This window comes from Chiloscyllium punctatum, chromosome 7, assembly GCF_047496795.1.
Source record: "Chiloscyllium punctatum isolate Juve2018m chromosome 7, sChiPun1.3, whole genome shotgun sequence".
In the NCBI taxonomy this organism is placed as follows: Eukaryota; Metazoa; Chordata; class Chondrichthyes; order Orectolobiformes; family Hemiscylliidae; genus Chiloscyllium; species Chiloscyllium punctatum.
This window is the reverse complement of record NC_092745.1, coordinates 87,931,338-87,952,030: the sequence shown is the minus strand read 5'-3', so window position 1 is coordinate 87,952,030 and position 20,693 is coordinate 87,931,338. Positions and strand designations below refer to the sequence as shown.

The 20,693-nt window shown below is 41.6% G+C and overlaps 1 protein-coding gene across 1 annotated transcript in view; it reads right to left on the bottom strand.

Moving 5' to 3' along the window:
* The window catches only part of slc5a9 (solute carrier family 5 member 9), a 115,752-nt gene extending 95,736 nt beyond the window's left edge, over positions 1-20,016 (bottom strand). The window contains exons 1-3 of the mRNA XM_072574255.1: positions 19,904-20,016; positions 19,349-19,420; positions 334-438 (exon numbers count right to left, since the gene is read on the bottom strand). Of these exons, the coding sequence (XP_072430356.1) occupies positions 334-438; positions 19,349-19,420; positions 19,904-19,978 (252 nt within the window). The 5' untranslated portion in view covers positions 19,979-20,016. The remainder of the gene's footprint in view (positions 1-333; positions 439-19,348; positions 19,421-19,903) is intronic.
* Positions 20,017-20,693: the final 677 nt, after the last annotated feature.

Genomic DNA, 20,693 nt, shown 5'->3' with positions numbered 1-20,693 from the left:
GTACTAACATCAAAATTATGTTACCTCTAACGTAATCTCTTCAGCAACTAATACTTGAAATCAAGACCAGTGCAAGAAGAAAAATATTTGATGTGGAATTATTTAATTTTGTTTGATAGTTTCTAATATTTAGAAACAGTAATTGTCTAAACCTCAATACAACATGAAACAGATTAAAGGATACATTTCTGTTTCAGCAAAAGTACAGCCTTTGAATAAGAATCAAAATTGTGGGTGGAAGAATGGAAGGCCACTATGTAGCCAGATTAGGTTTAAAAAAAACAATTTAGGATAAGATATGGCATATAATAAGTTAGAAACAGCCAAACCTACATTCCATTCAAAACCTCCAACAGCAATACCTCCTGCAGCTCCTGTTCCTGCCAATCCAATAAACAGGCCACTGCCCACATTACTGGACATAAGTGATGCTCCAATCTGTTCACACATTGAGAATAAAAAAAAGGTTATACTGGTTTCAATGTTAAACAATTTTTAAAAAATTGATAATATTTCATTTCGCTGAAACTTTCAATATCTATAAAGATGCATAAATGTTAATCCAGCTGATTAATTACTACTTTAAGCATATCTGTTCAGAAAATTGAAATCTTATAATAGAGACACAGTGTCATAGAGATATATAGCACAGAAACAGACCCATCGGTCCAACTTGTCCATGCTGACCAGATATCCTAAATAAATTCATTTGCCAGCATGTGGCCTATATCCCTCGAAACCCTTCCAAGTCATATACCCATTCCAACACCTTTTAAATGTTGCAATTGTACCAGATTCCACCACTTCCTTGGGCAGCTCATTCCATACACACACCACCCTCTGCATGAAAAAATTGCCCCTTAGGTCCTTTCTAAATCCTCACCTTGAACATATGCCCTCTAGTTTTGGACTCCCCCACACCAGGGAAAAGATCCCTGTCTATTTATCCTATCCATGCTCCTCATGATCTTATAAATCTCTGTAAGGTCACCCCTCAGCCTTCAACACTCCAGGGAACATAGTCCCAGTCTATTCAGCCTATTCAGCCTCTCCCTATAGATCAAACCCTCCAACCCTGGCAACATCCTTCTAAATCTTTCTGGATCCCTTCAAGTTTCACAACACCCTTCCAAAAGCAGAGAGACCAGAATTGCATGCAGTATTCCATTAGTGGCTTAACCAATGTCCTGTACAGCTGCAACATGACCTCTCAACTCCTATACTCAATGTTCTGACCAATAAAGTCATGATGTGGAGGTGCTGGTGTTGGACTGGGGTGGACAAAGTTAAAGATCACACAACACAGGTTATAGTCCAGCAGGTTTATTTGGAAGCACTAGCTTTCAGAGCACTGCTTCTTCATCAGATGATTGTGGAGTATTAGATTGTAAGACACAGAATTTATAGCAAAAGTTTACAGCGTGACATAACTGAAATTATTATATTGAAAAAGACCTGGATTGTTTAAGTCTCTCATCTTTTAGAATGACCATGTTGGTTTCAGTTCTTTCATATGAAAATCCCAATTTTTTTTTAAAAGTTACATGCTCAATAATGGCCCAGATAAGGTACTGAAGGTGTGAGCTTCCCTGTGTGAGGCTGTCTATGCCACAATGTTCAAACTGATTCTAATCTAAAAAACCGATTTACAGAATCTTATATGGATTCATGCAGTTTTTGAGCAAAGTAAAATGTAGTTCTATAAGTACAAATTCACCCTACAAACTTATACAGTCGTAGAGTCATACAGATGCACAGCATGGAAACACACCCTTTGGTCCAACCCGTCCATGCTGACCAGATATCCCAACCCAATCTAGTCCCACCTGCCAGCACCCGACCCATATCCCTCCAAACCTTCCTATTCATATACCCATCCAAGTGCCTCTTAAATGTTGCAACTGTACCAGCCTCCACTACATCCTCTGGCAGCTCATTCCATACACGTACCACCCTCTGCGTGAAAAAGTTGCCCCATCGTTCTCTTTTATATCTTTTCCCTCTCACTCTAAATCTATGCCCTCTAGTTCTGGACTCTCCGACGCCAGGAAAAAGACTTCGCCTATTTACCCTATCCATGCCTCTCATAATTTTGTAAACCTCTATGAGGTCACCCCTCAGCCTCCGACGCTCCAGGAAAAACAGCTCCAGCCTGTTCAGCCTCTCCCTATAGCTCAAATTCTCCAACCCTGGCAACATCCTTGTAAATCTTTTCTGAACCCTTTCAAGTTTCACAACATCTTTCCGATAGGAAGGAGACCAGAATTGCACGCCATATTCCAACAGTGGCCTAACCAATGTCCTGTACAGCCGCAACATGACCTCCCACCTCCTGTACTCAATACTCTGACCAATAAAGGAAAGCATACCAACCACCTTCTTCACTAATCTATCTACCTGCGGCTCCACTTTAAAGGAACTATGAACCTGCACTCCAAGGTCTCTTTGTTCAGCAACACTCCCGAGGACCTTACCATCCCCATGATTTATGTAAATGACAAAAAGTAAAGGACTCAGCACCGATCCTTGAGGCACTCCACTGGTCACAGGTTTCCAGTCTGAAAAATAACCCTCCACCACCACCCTCTGTCTTCTACCTTACAGCCAGTTCTGTATCCAAATGGCTAGTTCTCCCTGTATTCCATGAGATCTAACCTTGCTAACCAGTCTCCCATGGCGAGCCTTGTCGAGCGCCTTACTGAAGTCCACATAGATTACACCTACCGTTCTGCCCTCATCAATCCTCTTTGTTACTTCCTCAAAAAACTCAATCAAGTTTGTGAGACATGATTTCCCACACACAAAGCCATGTTGACTCCCCTTAATCAGTCCTTGCCTTTCCAAATACATGTACATCCTGTCCCTCAGGATTCCCTCCAACAATAGACCAGGCTCACTGGTCTATAGTTACCTGGCTTGTCTTTACCGCCCTTCTTAAACAGTGGCACCACATTAGCCAACCTCCAGTCTTCCGGCACCTCACCTGTGACTATCGATGTTACAAATATCTCAGCAAGAGGCCCAGCAATCACTTCCCCAGCTTCCCACAGAGTTCAAGGGTACACCTGATCAGGTCCTGAGGCTTTATCCACCTTTACCTGTTTCAAGACATCCAGCGCTTCCTCCTCTGGAATACGGACATTTTGCAAGATGTCACCATCTATTTCCCGACAGTTTATATCTTCCATATCCTTTTCCACAGTAAATACTGATGCAAGATACTCATTTAGTATCTCCCCCTTTTTCTGCAGCTCCACACAAAGGCCACCATGCTGATCTTTGAGGGGCCCTATTCTCTCCCTAGTTACCCTTTTGTCCTTAATGTATTTGTAAAAACCCTTTGGATTCTCCTTAATTCTATTTGCCAAAGCTATTTCATGTCCCCCTTTTGCCCTCCTGATTTCCCTCTTAAGTATACTCCTTACTTCCTTTAAACTCTTCTAAGGATTTACTCGATCTATCCTGTCTATACCTTACATGTGCTTCCTTCTTTTTCTTAACCAAACCCTCAATTTCTTTAGCCATCCAGCATTCCCTATACCTACCAGCCTTTCCTTTCACCTGAACAGGAATATTCTTTTTTCTGGATTGTCGTTATCTCATTTCTGAAGGCTTCCCATTTTCCATTGTCCTTTTACCTGCGAACATCTGCCCCAATCAGCTTTTGAAAGTTCTTGCCTAATACCGTCCAATTTAGAACTTCAACTTTTAGATCTGGTCTATCCTTTTCCAATCATTATTTTAAATCTAATAGAATTATGGTCACTGGCCCCAAAGTGCTCCCCCACTGACACCTCAGTCACCTGCCCTGCCTTATTTCCCAAGAGTAGGTCAAGTTTTGTACCTTCTCTCATAGGTACATCCACATACTGAATCAGAAAATTGTCTTGTACACAGTTAACAAATTCCTCTCCATCTAAACCCTTAACACTATGGCAGTCCCAGTCGATGTTTGGAAAGTTAAAATCCCCTACCATAACTACCCTATTATTCTTACAGATAGCTGACATCTCCTTACAAGTTTGTTTCTCAATTTCCCTCTGACTATTAGTGGCTCTATAATACAATCCCAACAAGGTTATCATCCCTTTCTTATTTCTCAGTTCCATCCCAAATAACTTCCCTGGATGTATTTCAGGGAATATCCTCCCTCAGCACAGCTGAGGGAGGATATTCCTTATCACATCCCTTATTCCTTATCACATCCCTTATCAAAAATGCCATTCCCCCTCCTCTCTTGCCTCCCTTTCTATCCTTCCTGTAGCATTTGTATCCTGGAACATTAAGCTTCCAGTCCTGCCCATCCCTGAGCCATGTTTCTGTAATTGCTATGATGTCCCAGTCCCATGTTCCTAACCATGCCCTGAGTTCATCTGACTTCCCTGTTAGGCCCCTTGCATTGAAATAAATGCAGTTCAATTTATTAGTCCTACCTTGTCCATGCCTGCCCTAACTGTTTGACTTGCTTCTGTTCTCAACTGTACCAGTCTCAGATTGAGCTCTTTCTTCACTATCTCCCTGGGTCCCAACCCCTGCACCTTGCTAGTTTAAATCCTCCGAGCAGGTCTAGCAAATCTCCCTGCCAGTATATTAGTCCCCTTCCAATTTAGGTGCAATCCGTCCATCTTGTACAGGTCACCTCTACCCCAAAAGAGATTCCAATGATCCAAAAATGTGAATCCTTCCTCCATACACCAGCTCCTTAGCTATGCATTCATCTGCTCTATCCTCCTATTCCTGCCCTCACTAGCTCGTAGCACCGGGTGTAATCCAAATATTACTTCTCTCGAGGACCTCGTTTTTAAATTTCTGCTGAACTCTCTAATCTCCCATCAGAATCTCAACCTTTTCCCTTCCTATGCTGTTGGTTCCAATGTGGACAATGACCTCTTGCTGGCCCCTCTCCCCCATGAGAACATTCTGCACCCTCTTGGAGACATTCTTGATCCTGGCACCAGGGAAGCAACACACCATTCTGCTTTTTTCGCTACTGGCCACAGAAATGTCTGTCTGTACCTCAGACTACAGAATCCCCTAACACAACTGTTCTCTTGGAAGCCGACGTACCCCTCGTTGCCTTCGAGCCAGTCTCAATACCAGAAACTTGGCTGTTTGTGCTACGTTCCCCTGAGAATCCATCACCCCTTACATTTTCTAAAACAGCATACCTGTTTGAAATGGGTATATCCACAAAAGACTCCTGCACTTGCTTCCTACCTTTCTTATCTTTCCTGGTGTTAGCCCATCTATGTGACTGTATCTGAGACATTCCCCCCTTTCTATAACTGCCATCCATCACATCAAATTCCTCATTGCTTCTAACTGTCTCTCCAACTGATCCATTCAATCTGATAAAACTCGCAGCCAGCAGCATTTATGGCAGATATAATCCGCAGTAACCCTTAAACTCTCTTTAAACTCCCAAATCTGATAAGAAGTACATATCACTCTATTAAAGGCAATTTTTAGACCCAGAAATTTTTAGCCATCACAATCTACAGACCCAGAAAATAGCACCATCTTATTCCTCTACAAACACTGCCCCAGGTTAAATTAATAGTTATGGCTTATATTTTAAGTTTTAACAAGAGACATATCTCCATAAACATATAATCAAGAAATCACTACTGCAGATTCTGTATGTGTGTGTGTGTGTGTAGGAGTTTGTGTCTGCAGGAGTCTCTATGTGTGTGTGTGTCTGTCTGTGTGTATGTGTGTGTAGTGCAAGGGGATCACCTATCGTGTGACATGAACCCAAGGTCCCGGTTGCGGCCATCCCCATTGTACTGAACATGGCTATCAGCTTCTGCTTGGACACTTTTTGTTGTTGCCTGTCTCGAAGTTCACCTTGGAGGACAGTCACCGAAGGTCCGAGGTCGAATGTCCCGATCTGCTGAACTGTTCTCCGACTGGGAGGGAACACTCCTGTCTGTTGATTCTTGTGTGGTGTCTGTTCATCTGTTGCTGTAACCTCTGCTTGGTCTCGCCAATGTACCATGCCTCAGGGCATCCTTGCCTGCAGCATATGAGATAGACAATGTTGGCTGAGTCGCATGAGTACCTGCCACGCACATGGTGGGAGGTGTCCCCATGTGTAATGGTGGTATCCATGTCAACATTCTGACATGTCTTACAGCGTCTCGCATGTCAAGGTTGTATGGTATTGTCCTGAAAGCTGGGCAGTTCGCTATGAACAATGATCTGCTTGAGGTTTGGTGGTTGTTTAAAGGCGAGAAGTGGAGGCATTGGCAAGGTGCTCATCCTCATTGACAATGTGTTGCAGGCTGTGAAGAACATGGCATAGTTTTTCGGCTCCTAGGAAATACTGGACATCAAAGGGTACCCTGTCGGTTGTAGCTCATGCCTGTCTCCTGAGGACGTCAACACGGTTTCTCGCTGTGGCATGTCGGAACTGACGGTCGATGAGTTAAGCATTGTACCCTGTTCTTACGAGGGCATCCTTGAGTACTTCCAGGTGCCCATCATGTTCCTCCTCATCTGAACAGATCCTGTGTATGCATAGGGCTTGTCTATAGGATATGACTGTTTTAATATGTTTTGGGTGGAAGCTGGAGAAGTGTAGCATCGTGAAGTTATCCGTGGGTTTGCAGTAGAGTGAGGTACTGAGATGCTCATCCTTGATAGAGATGCATGTGTCCAAGAATGAGACAGATAGTAGACAGTAGTCCATGGTGAGTTTGATGGTGGGATGAAACTCATTGATATCACTATGTAGTTGTTTCAGTGACTCCTCACCATGGGTCCAGAGGAAGCAAATGTCGTCAAAGTACCTGGTTTATAGTGTTGGTTAGATATCCTGTGTAGAGAAGAAGTCTTGTTCGAACCTGTGCTTGAAAATGTTGGCATATTGGGGTGCAAATTTGATCCCCATGGCTGTTCCGTGTGTTTGGATGAAGAACTTGTTGTCAAAAATGAAAAGTATGAAAATACATGTGAAAGAACTGAAACTAACATGGTCATTCTAAAAGATGAGAGACTTAAACAATCCCCGTCTTTTTCAATATATAATTTCAGTTACATCACACTGTAAACTGCTGTGTCTTACGATCTAATACTCCACATCCACCTGATGAAGGAGCAGCGCTCCAAAAGCTAGTGCTTCCAAATAAACCTATTGGACTATAACCTGATGTTGTGTGATTTTTAATATTATTCTTACAGATAACTGAGATCTCCTTACAAATTTATTTCTCAATTTCCCACTGACTATTAGTGGGGTCTACAATATAAACCCAATAAGGTGATCATCCATTTCTTATTTCTCAGTTTCACCCAAATAACTTCCATGGATTTATTCCCAGGATTTATTCCCTAAGTACAGTCGTAATGGTATCCCTAATCAAAAATGCCACTTCGCCTCCTCTCTTGCTCCCCGTTCTATCCTTCCAATAGCACCTGTACTCTGGACAATTAAGCTGCCAGTCCTGTTTAACCCTGAGCCACCGCCCTGTAATTGCTATGATATCCTAGTTCCACATTTCCAACCATGCCGTGAGTTCATTTGCCTTACCTGTTAGGCCTCTTGCATTGAAATAAATGCAGTTTACTTTATCGGTCCTACCTTAATCTCCATATTGTTCCTGACTACCCTGTTTATTTGACTTACTCCTTTTCCCAACTGCACCAGTCTCAAACTGATCTTTTCCTTCCTATCTCCCAGGGTCCCATCACCCCCACATTAGTTTAAATCCTCCCGAGCAGCTCTAGCAAATCTCCCTGCCAGCACATTAGTCTCCTTCCAATTCAGATGCAATCTGTCCTTCTTATACAGGTCACCTCTACCCCAGAAGAAATTCCAATGATCCAACAACATGAATCCTTCTCCTTTACACCAGCTCCTCCGCCACACCATCATTTGCTCTTTCCTCCTATTCCTACCCTCACTAGGTCATGGCACTGGGAGTAATCCAGACATTACTACCCTCGAGGACCTACTTTTTAAATTCCAGACTTCCTATATTTTCTTGTCATAGAGTCACACAGACTCTTCGGTCCTAGTCCCACTTGCCTGACTCTGATTTATATCGCTTTAAACCTTTCCTATTCATGTCTTTTAAATGTCTTCCAAATGTCTTTTAAATCTATAACCCTACCTGCAGCTATCACTTCCTCTGAGCCATCACCCTGGAATTGCTATGATATCGCAGTCCCATATTACTCTACCGGTCCTACCTCAATCTCTATATTGTTCATGACTACTCTGTTTGTTTGACTTACTCCTTTTTCCAACAGTGTCAATCTCAAAGAGATCGCTTTCCTTCCTATCTCCCTGGGTCCCATCACTCCCACATTAGTTTTTTCTTTCCACATATGAACCACCGCCTCCTTAAAAATGTTCAGGTTTTTTTGTGTGTAACTATGGAAATGCTTTCTCCTCCCCTCGCTAGTTTTAACATTACTCATTCCTAACTGCCTTATTATTGAAGTTAGGAAACAAGGTCTCTTTGTGAAGAGCCAACTAATTACTCCAAGGGGCAAAAAAGAAAAGGGAAATTTGATTTTATGAAGGGCAATGGGATTAAAGAGGGTATTTCTCTTGCTCAGAGATGAATAATATTTCTCTTCCAGTTTCCTTTCATTTTTTTTTCCCCAGTGGATGGGAAAACAAGTTGAAATCAGACCACCATCAAGAGGCTGCACAATATTTTAACCAGAATAGTGGTGTACTCAGAGGTCCTGATTCATACAGAAACCAATGATATAGGAAGGGAAATAAAACTCCCTTGCCACCTTTCTGTTGTCATTGCTCTCTTTCATGAGCAGTTTAAACTGTTGTATGTAAATTTTTTCCAAATTGCTGGGTAGAGCCATGAAATTGTAATCCCAATGATGTTATAATCCAATATGGTGCTGTTATTTCCTCAGAATACATACTATTCCAAATCTAGCCTTTTATTCTGATTAAATGAAGTCAATTGTGCTGTCTGTTGTCTCAATATTTTGAATCTCTGGACTAGATTTTCATCTCAGATTTGAGAAATCCAAGTTAGGGCAGTTCTGACTTCACCAACCCAAACACATCAGCTGTTCTCATTCCTGCAATACTTTCATCTTCCAGACACATGGACAGGCAGGATTTAGGTCTGCAGCCTCCTTAGACCAGCCAAGGCAGTGACAAAGGAATGCAGGTGCCAAGGCTGGCTGCTTAGAAGGTCCATTAATGTTCTCTGGTACAACAGCACAGCTCTCCACATCATTCTTATATCCATTCCAAGATCCCTCATAGGCCCCATACATCCTCTGTGCTCTTATGTATCCTCTGTAGCCATTCCCCCACTATTCACAAGACACTGTCCTCAGCAGCCATGTTTAGCAATGGAAGGCCGTTGACTTCCGTGAAAAATTTAAAGCTCTTGCAATCTAATAAAACTGGCATCAGTCACACAGCCATTCAAACTGTACAGAAAGAAATCTCCATACAAACATATCAGTTAGCAGCTAAATCAGGCCATTCAGCCCCTTAAAAATGTTCCCTTGTTTGACAGAATCATGGCTGATCTGATTGTGGTCTCAGCTCCACTTTCCTGTCTATCTCTAAACTTAGTGGAAAATGTTAAATCCACTTAAGTAATATTCATTAACCGCACAGAAATCAGATAATCATATAATATTCTCTTAAAACTGCACAGAAACCGTCTTCTTAGTCCCACAAAGTGTAAAGACGATCCGCTGAATGCTTGTTGAAACTCAGTCAAGCTTTCACAATGGCTCAACTGTCAAATTATACCTCCAAACAATGGAACTAAAAGAACAGTTTATTTTCTATTTCAAAGCAGATACCTTGCCAATCAAATAAAATGTAATTTGTAGCTTTTTTAGGCTTAATAGGTCTTTTTTTTCAAAGTTAAAGTATTCTGGGTATTTAAATCACTATTTAGATCATGACAGGAAGGTGTCTGACCATTGTTTCTCATAGTTTTTAAAGTATTATAGTTTATTTTACCCCCAATGGCAAAACTAAACAACATTGATCAATGTAATGGTCAACATATCTTTTCAGGACAGAGCCCCATGAATGTAATAAAATATTTAACTTGTATGACAGTACCTAATCATGACATTTTAGGTTGCCAAAACATTTTAGATTCATCTTTCAGAATGCTTTCAACTTTTCACCAGGCTGCCCAAGGTTCCCAAACCTCTTAGCTGGAGCGCTTCTGAAAGATTTCGAAAATCTACTTGCCCCAACAAAGTATTATGGGACATCAAATACATATTTCCCTATAGCACGTCAATTGAAACCTCAACATTGGAAGATGTGCATGTGGGGCCATACTCCACTAATGGGAAATTTGTGTGGAGCTTTTGGGAAGAAAATTTAAATTCATGGTCTGTGGCCTCCACTTGTACTGATTCCTACACCCATTTCAGACCCCATTTAATCAAATGCCGCCTACCAGCAAACTGGCCATAGAAAAGGGACACAAGAGTCTGTCCAAGTCCCAATCACCTACTAGCTATGTTCAGTGCCCTATATTGGCTCCTGATTAAGAAAGGCGAAAGTGAGGACTGCAGATGCTGGAGATCAGAGCTGAAAATGTGTTGCTGGAAAAGCGCAGCAGGTCAGGCAGCATCCAAGGAACAGGAGAATCGACGTTTCGGGCCATTCCTGAAGAAGGGCTGATGCCCGAAACGTCGATTCTCCTGTTCCTTGGATGCTGCCTGACCTGCTGCGCTTTTCCAGCAACACATTTTCAGTCCTGATTAAGAAACCTGATTTAAAGATTCCTTTCTTTATTTACAATTTATCCTTGGTCTTACCTCCTTATCTATAAAATCTCTTCCAGCTTCATAACCCTCAGAGACATCCAGCTAGCCAGGCAGCTCCAAGTTTAACTGCTTCACCATAGACAGCTGTATCCTCAGCTGCCTCAGCCTTCGGATTTGTAATGCCCTCCCGAAATTTCTCTGACTCTTCAACACTCTTTCCTTCTTTAAGATGCTTTTTAAAAGCCACCCTCTTCACAAAGATTTTACTCATTTGCCTTAAAACTGCTTACAAATAGCACTGTGAGAACAGCAGGGTGTCTGATAGCACTGCAGGTCTAAAGCACTGGAAGAGTGTTGGCAGAATAACATGAGATTATAGAGAGCTCTTGTATGAAGAAAGAAAATGCTGATGAAGTTAAAGTATAGAAATGTAGGAGGCAACTGAAGAACTGGATGAGATAAAAATTGAGAAAGAAAAGGCATTAGAAAGGCTTTGTGGACCATTCTGGTCGCCCCATTACAGGGAGGATGTGGAAGCGTTGGAAAAGGTACAGAGGAGATTTACCAGGATGTTGCCTAGTCTGGAGAGAAGCTCTTATGAGGAAAGGCTGACAGAGTTGGGTCTGTTCTCATTGGAAAGAAGAAAGCTAAGAAGGGATTTGATAGAGACATACAAGGCGATCAGAGGGTTATATAGGGTAGACAGTGAAAGTCTTTTTCCTTGGATAATGACATCAGCTTGTACGAGGGGGCATAGTTACAAATTGAGGGGTGATAGATTTAAGACAGATGTCAGAGGCAGGTTCTTTACTCAGAGAGTGGTAAGAGCATGGAATGCCCTTCCTGTCAATGTAGTTAACTCAGCCACCTTAGGGAGATTTAAACAATCCTTGGATTAGCACATGGATGATGATAGACAATAGACAATAGACAATAGGTGCAGGAGTAGGCCATTCTGCCCTTTGAGCCTGGACCACCATTCAATATGATCATGGCTGATCATCCTTAATCAGTATCCTGTTCCTGCCTTATCTCCATAACCCTTGATTCCACTATCCTTGAGAGCTTTATTCAACTCTTTCTTAAATGAATCCAGAGACTGGGCCTCCACTGCCCTCTGGGGCAGAGCATTCCACACACCACTACTCTCTGGATGAAGAGGTTTCTGCTCATCTCTGTCCTAAATGGTCTACCTCGTATTTTTAAGCTGTGTCCTCGGGTTCGGCACTCACCCATCAACGGAAATATGTTTCCTGCCTCCAGAGTGTCCAATCCTTTCATAATCTTATATGTCTCAATCAGATCCCCTCTCAATCTTCTAAACTCAAGGGTATACAAGCCCAGTCGCTCCAGTCTTTCAGCGTAAGGTGGTCCCGCCATTCCAGGATTTGACCTCGTGAACCTACGCTGTACTCCCTCAATAGCCAGAATGTCTTTCCTCAAATCTGGAGACCAGAACTGCACACAGTACTCCAGGTGTGGGCTCACCAGGGCCCTGTACAGCTGCAGAAGAACCTCTTTGCTTCTATACTCAATCCCTCTTGTTATGAAGGCCAGCATACTACTAGCCTTCTTCAATACCTGCTGTACCTGCATGCTTAACTTCATTGACTGATGTACAAGAACACCCAGATCTCTCTGTATTGCCCCTTTACCTAAATTGATTCCATTTAGGTAGTAATCTGCCTTCCTGTTCTTGCCACCAAAGTGGATAACCATACATTTATCCACATTAAACTGCATCTGCCATGCATCTGACCACTCACCTAACCTGTCCAGGTCACCCTGTAATCTCCTAACATCCTTATCACATTTCACCCTGCCACCCAGCTTTGTATCATCAGGAAATTTGCTAATGTTATTACTAACACCATCTTCTATATCATTAATATATATTGTAAAAAGCTGTAGTCCCAGCAATGATCCCTGCGGTATCCCACTGGTCACTGCCTGCCATTCCAAAATGGAGCTGTTCATCACTACTCTTTGTTTCCTATCAGCTAACCAACTTTCAATCCAAGTTAGTACTTTGCCCCCAATACCATGCACCCTAATTTTGCTCACTAACCTCCTATGTGGGACTTTATCAAAAGCTTTCTGAAAGTCCAGGTACACTACATCTACTGGAACTCCCTCGTCCATCTTCAGAGTTACATCCTCAAAAAATTCCAGAAGATTAGTCAAGCATGATTTCCCCTTCATAAATCCATGCTGACTCTGACCTATCCTGTTACTACTATCCAGATGTGTCATAATTTCATCCTTTATAATAAGACTCCAGCATCTTTCCCACCACTGAGGTCAGACTAACTGGTCTATAATTTCCTGCTTTCTCTCTCCCACCTTTCTTAAAAAGTGGTACAACATTAGCCACCCTTCAATCCACAGGAACTGATCCCGAATCTATCAAACTCTGGAAAATAATCACCAACGCATCCACGATTTCTCGAGCCACCTCCTTCAGTACCCTGGGATGTAGACCATCAGGCCCCAGGGACTTATCAACCTTCAGACCTAACAGTCTCTCCAACACCAAATCCTGGCAAATATAAATTCCCTTAAGTGCAGATCCTTCAGCCACTGTTACCTCAGGGAGATTGCTTGTGTCTTCCCCAGTGAACACAGATCTGAAATACCAATTCAATTCTTCTGCCATTTCTTTGTCCCCCGTAATATATTCCCCTGTTTCTGTCTTCAAGGGCCCAATTTTAATCTTAACCATTTTTTTTGCCTTTTACATACCTAAAAAAGCTTTTACTTTCCTCCTTTATATTTTTGGCCAGTTTACCTTCGTACCTCATTTTTCCTCTGCGTATTTCCTTCTTAGTAATCCTCTGTTGTTCTTTAAAAGCTTCCCAGTCCTCCGTTTTCTCACTTATCTTTGCTATGTTATACTTTTTCTCTTTTAACTTTATATTTTTCTTAACTTCCCTCATCAGCCACGGCATCCCATGCCTCCTCCTAGGATCTTTCTTCCTTTTGGAACGAACTGATCCTGCATCTTCTGCATTATACACAGAAATATCTGCCATTGTTCCTCCACTGTCATCCCTACTAAGGTATTGCACCATTGAACTTTGGCCAGCTCCTCCCTCATAGCTCCATAGTTCCCTTTATTCAACAGAAATGTTGTCACTTCCGATTGTACCTTCTCCCTCTCAAATTGCAGATTGAAGCTTATTGTATTATGGTCACTACTTCCCAATGGCTCCTTCACTTTGAGGTCCCTGATCAATTCTGGTTCGTTGCACAATACCAGATCCAGAATTGCCTTCTCCCTGGTAGGCTCCAGCACCAGTTATTCTAAGAATCCATCTTGGATAGTGTAGGGAGATGAGTTTAGATTAGTTCACAGGTCGGTGCAACATCGAGGGCCGAAGGCCTGTTCTGCGCTGTATTGTTCTATGTTCTATGTTCTAAAGGCTGGCAGTAGTTAACATAGATAAGTCACCAGGTACCTTTGTTCAAAATGATGCAGAATGGGTCTAGCAATTACAATCCTATCAGTTTAACTTTGGTGATGGGAAGTTTTTAGAAACAATAATATGCACGAAGATTAGCGGTCACTTGGTCAAATTAGGGCAGCCCGGCATGGACTTGTTGAAAACATTTCATTTTTACTAACGAAACAAATTGCTGGAAAAGCTCAGCAGGTTTGGCAGCATCTGTGCAGAGAAAGCAGAATTAATGTTTGGGGTGGAGTGACCCTTCCTCAGAACTCTGAACTTTTGAGTGCTTAGGAAGGGTCACTTGATCCAAAACATTAACTGATTTCTCCTCACAGATGCTGCCAGAGCTGCTGAGCTTTTCCAGCAATTTCTGTTTTTGTTTCTGATTTACAGCAACTGCAGTTTTTTTGTCCAGTTTTCATGTTTCACTAACTTTATTGAGGTCTGGATAAGGGAACAGAAAGGTCTGATAATGGTAATGTGATGCATGCACATGGACTTCCATAAAGCCTTTGACAAAGTATCACATAATAGGCTTGTCAGCAAAGTTAAAGCAAATGGAATAAAAGGGACAAAGTCTGCATGGATAAGAAATTGGCTGAGTGATAGGAAACAGATTGTAGAAGTGAAAGTCATTTTTCAGACTGAAGGAAGGAATATACTGGGATTCCCAAGGACAGTGTTAAAACCACTGTCTTTCTTTATTAATTACTTAGACTTGGGTATGCAGTACACAATATCAAAATTTGATGTTGACAGGAAACTTGAAGTATTATGCAATATGAGCAGGAGACTGCAAAACTTCACGACAGCATATACAGCCTGGTAGAATGAGTGGACAATAGCAGATGAAATCTAATGTAAAGACGTGAGCCTGAATACATTTTGGTGGAAATTATGAGGCAAGCCAATATAAGTTAAAGCATGCAATTCAAATAGACATATGCATACAAATCACTGAAAATAGTAGGAGAAAGTGAGGACTGCAGATGCTGGAGATCAGAGCTGAAAATGTGTTGCTGGAAAAGCGCAGCAGGTCAGGCAGCATCAAAGGAACAGGAGAATCGACGTTTCGGGCATGAGCCCTTCTTCAGGAATGTTTAGTAGGCTAGTTCAGCAAGTGTTTAACGATTCATTCGGAATCCTGGACTTTATAAATAGAAGCACCAAGTTTAAGAGCAAGGAAGTTGTGTTGAAACATGAAACAGGACATGTTTGGCCACAGTTGGAATAATGTATCCAATTCTGGGCACCAACCTTTAGGAAGGACAGAAAGACTTTAGAGAGGCTGCAGGTGAAGATTTAGGAGTATAGCACCAGGATTGGGAAAGTTCCGTTACAAAGATTGGAAGAGCTGAAAGTTTTCTCTTTTTGGAGAAGACGAGTTTGAAAGGGCATTTGATAGAGGTATTCAAATCATGAAGGGTCTTGATAGAGTAAATGCTAAAACGTTGTTCACATTGGTTTAAGCTTCAAGAGCCAAAAGATTTAAGCTGATTGGCAAATAAACCAAAAATGACATGAGAGAAATCTTTTTATTAAAACCAGTGGGTAGTTAGGATCTGGCATACACTGACAGATTGTGGTCGAACTTGATTCAACTGTGGTTTTCAAAAAGAAATTGAATTATTATCCAAAAGAGAAAGAAATTATAGGGATATGCGGAAAGGGGCAGGTGTGCAACTTGCTGATTAACTCTTGCAAAAGGAGGCATGGACACAATGGGGCAAATGGCATCCTTCTCAGTCTGGAGTTTACTGGTTCTATGTTCAAGAATATTTAAACTTAAATGGATAATTGAATATTGTATTGATGTCCCTAACTTTGCTTTCTACTGCTCCTGTGAAATGCCTTGGGATTTTTATTATATTGAAGGTACTGTGGCGATACAAGTTCTTATTGTTACTGGAAAAGGGAGGATGATCTGCAGTTAGAGGTTCAGGTGTACGGAGGAAGTGAAAAAGCAGGACAGCAATCTCTGAATTGCTCCAAGTGTTGAAGTGCGTATGTGTTCATTCAGGCAGGTTAATGTGTATGTAAGAATGGGCAGGAACGAGGACTTCAGAATCCTCGGGCATTGAGACTAAGATAAACAGGGTACGTCTCAACAGCATTGGAAGTCAAGTCTTTTCCAGGAGATTAATTAATGCTTCAGGGAGTGTTTCAACTAACACATCAGGAGGATGAGTACCAGGGTAAAACATGAGAGAGGGAACCAAGGTGTAGCAAGTTCAAGCAAAATAGCACAATGTCGAATAATTCTGAACTAGGAGGCAACAGGTAAGTGAAACTGTAAAGCTGCCTAAAATAAGTTTGTAGCACAAATGCATACATTGTAAATAAGGTTGATGAACTGTAAGCACAAGTCACTATATGGAATGCTGATAATGTGGCAATAACAGACCTGACTCAAAGAAGAAGAATGGAAATTTGATATTCCCAGTAATGAGGTATTCAGGAAAGATAGGCAAGCCAAACAAAAGCGGCTGGCAGTATTAATCAAATAAACTATGACTGCATTGCAAGGGCATGATACAGTTGAACAGCCAAATACAGACCCTATTTCATTAGGACTAAGGAACATCAGTAGGGCTATTATGCTGTCAATCTATGCCATAGACCTCCATGTAATGAAAAGGGGAAGTCAATTTTGCAGACAAATTATGGAACAAAGCAAGAATTTTAGTATTGGATTCAAAGCCATTGGCGAATTATTCTAAAGTACATTATGATAGTTACAACAAAGAGCAATAAGGGGAGGAATGTTTCAGATATGTACGAGAGGAAAGAAATAGAGCTGAAGTAATTCCAAGTTGGCATCTAGACTCAAAATATTAGCTTGCTTTCTCTCCTGCTGTGATCTCCAGCATTTTTTGTTCTCAGTAGGAATATGAGCCAAATCTCAGTCAGAGAACACTGAGAAGAAGCAGTCATAAGGTTTAGGCTAGTTATGGGAGAGCACAATGATGAGCCAATTGTAAAAATATTTCACTGGATGAATATTGACTTCAGGGTGCTATAAAGGGACTTGTCATAGTTCACCTGGATTCAAAAATAAATTAAGCACAACTTTAATAATCAAGGCCTTTAATGAGGAAATTGTTGATTGCAGCTGGACAGAGATTCCCATATGGGAGAAAGGAAGAGATTTCCAATTTAAAGTTCCTTAAATGATTAATAGAGGTGGCTGTAGTTTTAAACTTTTTTTTATCATCCAACTTCACTACAGCACAATACAATTCAGCAGTAAGGCACAGCCACACTGGAGGTTGTCTAATGTGATGCCATACTTTAAGAAAGGTGATAAGGAAAAGCCAAGGCACTATAAATGGGTCAGCCTAACATTAGTGGTGGGGAGGTTGTTGGAGGGAATCCTGAGGGATGGGATTTACATGTATTTGGCAAAGCAAGAACTGATGAGGGACAATCAACATGCTTTGTGTGCTGGAAATCGTGTCTTACTAACTTGATTGAGTTTTTGAAGAAGAGATGAAGAGAATTGATGAAGGCAGATTGGTGGACATTGTCTGTACGCACTTCAGTAAGGTCTTCATCAAGGATCCGCCTGGTAACTATCATTATGGGTGGCACGGTGGCACAGTGGTTAGCACTGCTGCCTCACAGCGCCAGAGACCTGGGTTCAATTCCCGCCTCGGGTGACTGACTGTGTGGAGTTTGCACGTTCTCCCAGTGTCTGCGTGGGTTTCCTCCAGGTGCTCCAGTTTCCTCCCACAGTCCAAAAATGTGCAGGCCAGGTGAATTGGCCATGCTAAATTGCCCATAGTGTTAGGTAAGGGGTAAATGTAGGGGTATGGGTGGGTTGTGCTTCGGCGGGTCGGTGTGGACTTGTTGGGTCGAAAGGCCTGTTTCCACACTGTAAGTAATCTGAATCTGAATTTGAACTAGATTAGTTAACAAGGTTAGATCACATGGAATACAGTGAGAACTAGCTATTTGGATACAAAATTGGCTTGGAAGTAGGGGACTAAGGGTGGTGGTGGAGGGTTGCTTTTCAGACTGGAGACCTGTGACCAGCGGTATGCCACAAGGATCAGTGCTGGGTCCCCTGCTTTTCATCATTTATACAAATGATTTGGATGTGAATATGGGAGGCATGGTTAGAATGCTTGCAAATGACACCAAAATGGGTAGTGCAGTGGGTAGTACAGCAAAGAAAGTTACCTCAGACTACAACAGCACCTTGATCAGATGGACTGACAAGTGGCAGATGGAGTTTAATCTAGATAATTATAAGGTGCTGTATTTTGGTAGGGCAAATCAGGGCAGGACTTATCCACTTAATGAGTGTTGCCAAACAAGGAGACATTGGAGTGTAGGTTCATAGTTCTTTGAAAGTGAAGTCACAGTTGGTCAGGGTAGTGAAGAAGGCATTTGGTATGCTTGCCTTTATTGGTCAGTGCATTGAGTACAGGAGTTGAAATGTCATGTTTTAACTGTGCAGGACATTGGTTCGACCACATTTGGAATACTGCATTCAACTCTGGTCTCCATGCTATAGGAAAAATGATGTGAAACTTGAAAAGGTTCAGAAGAGATTTACAAGGATGTTGCCAGGATTGGAGAGTTTGAGCTACAGGGAAAGGCTGAATAGATTGGGGCTGTTTTCCCTGGGGCATTGGAGGCTGAGGGGTGACCTTACAGAAGTTTATAAAATCACGAGGGGCATGGATAGGGTGAATAGTCCAGATCTTTTCCCCAGGGTAGGGGAGTCCAAAGCTAGAAGGCATAGGTTTAAGGTGAGAGAGGAAAGATTTACAAGGGACCTAAGGGGCAACTTTTCCATGCAGAAGCTGGTGTGTGTATGGAATGAGCTGCCAGTGGAAATGGTGGAGGTTGATACAACTATAAAATTTAAAAGGTATCTGGATTGGTATATGAATAGAAAGGGTTTAGAGGGATATGGGCCAAATGCTGGCAAATGGGACAAGATTAATTTAGGATATCTAGTCTTCGTGGGCGAGTTGGACTGAGGATCAGTTTCCGTGCTGTATATCTCTATGACTCTATGACATTGGATAGAGTAAAATAGAGAAGTTCTTAAGAGTGAAGTTGTGATACATTTTATTACAAGTGATTATTATTATTATTTAAACACTGCACTAAACCACATTAAATATTAACACATTTCAAAACCAGTCCCTACTTACAGGCCACCAGGTCATGGCTTTTCCAGCAAGAAAATATCCTCCCACTGTTCTCTGGTTGGCTTTTACAGATGACTGTAATGCAAAAAAAAATTAGACGTCAGTTCCTTATTCAAAGTCTAAAGGAAATAGAAGGGTGCAAGGTTTAAAAAGCTGAGAAGATACAGTATACCAAAGTCGTTGAAATGTTGTTATTACTCCACGTAGAAGAACTGTTTGAAAAATAATTGTAGTTCCAATATTGCTGTAACCTAGTATCATAGCTCTCTCTGCCTCATTCAATATTTCTCTAAACGGCCATCAAAGCAAGCGAGCCCCAGGAGTAATTTACACATAAAAGGGGCTTTTGAAATTTCGAGTAAAATTCCTCACGCTGTGTGTTTTCGGTAATACAGTGGAGGGTTGTATGAAGTTCTTAACAGTTTAATTTTCGGCGGACTGTATGGGGTAGGTTTAGTTTTGAAGTACAACCTACATATAATTACTAGGAGTCTAAGAAGTTTTAAGAATGTAATTAAAAGTTAACAATCACCAATGCCTAACTAAGTCTTAACTCACCCATATTCCAACACCAATAACAGTCACAAAGTAAATCAAAATCACAACGATGTCAGGTGTCGTCAAACTAAACATTTTCCCAAAGCGCAATACAGCGGATGCAGCAATTCTAAATACTCTCAGCAGTTTATAGCAGCATCTGCATGGACAGTTTTCATCTATGTCTGTGAACGTAAAGTTAGACATGTAATAGGTTTTGTGTCAGAGGTGGGTGGGACAAGGCGCCAAGGGAGGTACATGATAGGGTACATGTTTAGGAGAGATTGCAGAGCAGAAGAGTTAGGCTTCCGGGGTTTAATAGAATTAGCGATTGAAGGGTCAAGAAAAATAAACAAAGAATCAAAATTCCTGCCTGGAGCAGGTGTGCTCTCTGGGAAAAAACAAAATCAAAACCAGCCGTGAAGAGGAAATAGAGTGAGACAATAGAATAAGGCCAACTTTACGAAGCTGAGGAGTGATTCAGAAAAAATGGACTAGTTGCTTCATAATGAACAGTGTCAGAGCACAGGAAGACATTCCAAGGGGAGGTTCAAGGGTAAAAACGTTCGCACAAAGTGAGAGGGTGGGACAGCCAAATCCAGAGTCATCTGGATGTAAAAAACCTTGACAGGGTAAGGTAAGGCAGCAGAGGAAAGCATATGTTCAACACCAAAACCAATACTGCAGAAAGCCAAAGACTGGTGAAATCAAAAAAGAAATGAAGAAAGCAAAATGAGGGCTGACCAAATATTAGCAAGCGAAATCAAGGAAAACCCAACGGTGTTTTATCAATATGTTAAGAATAAGTATA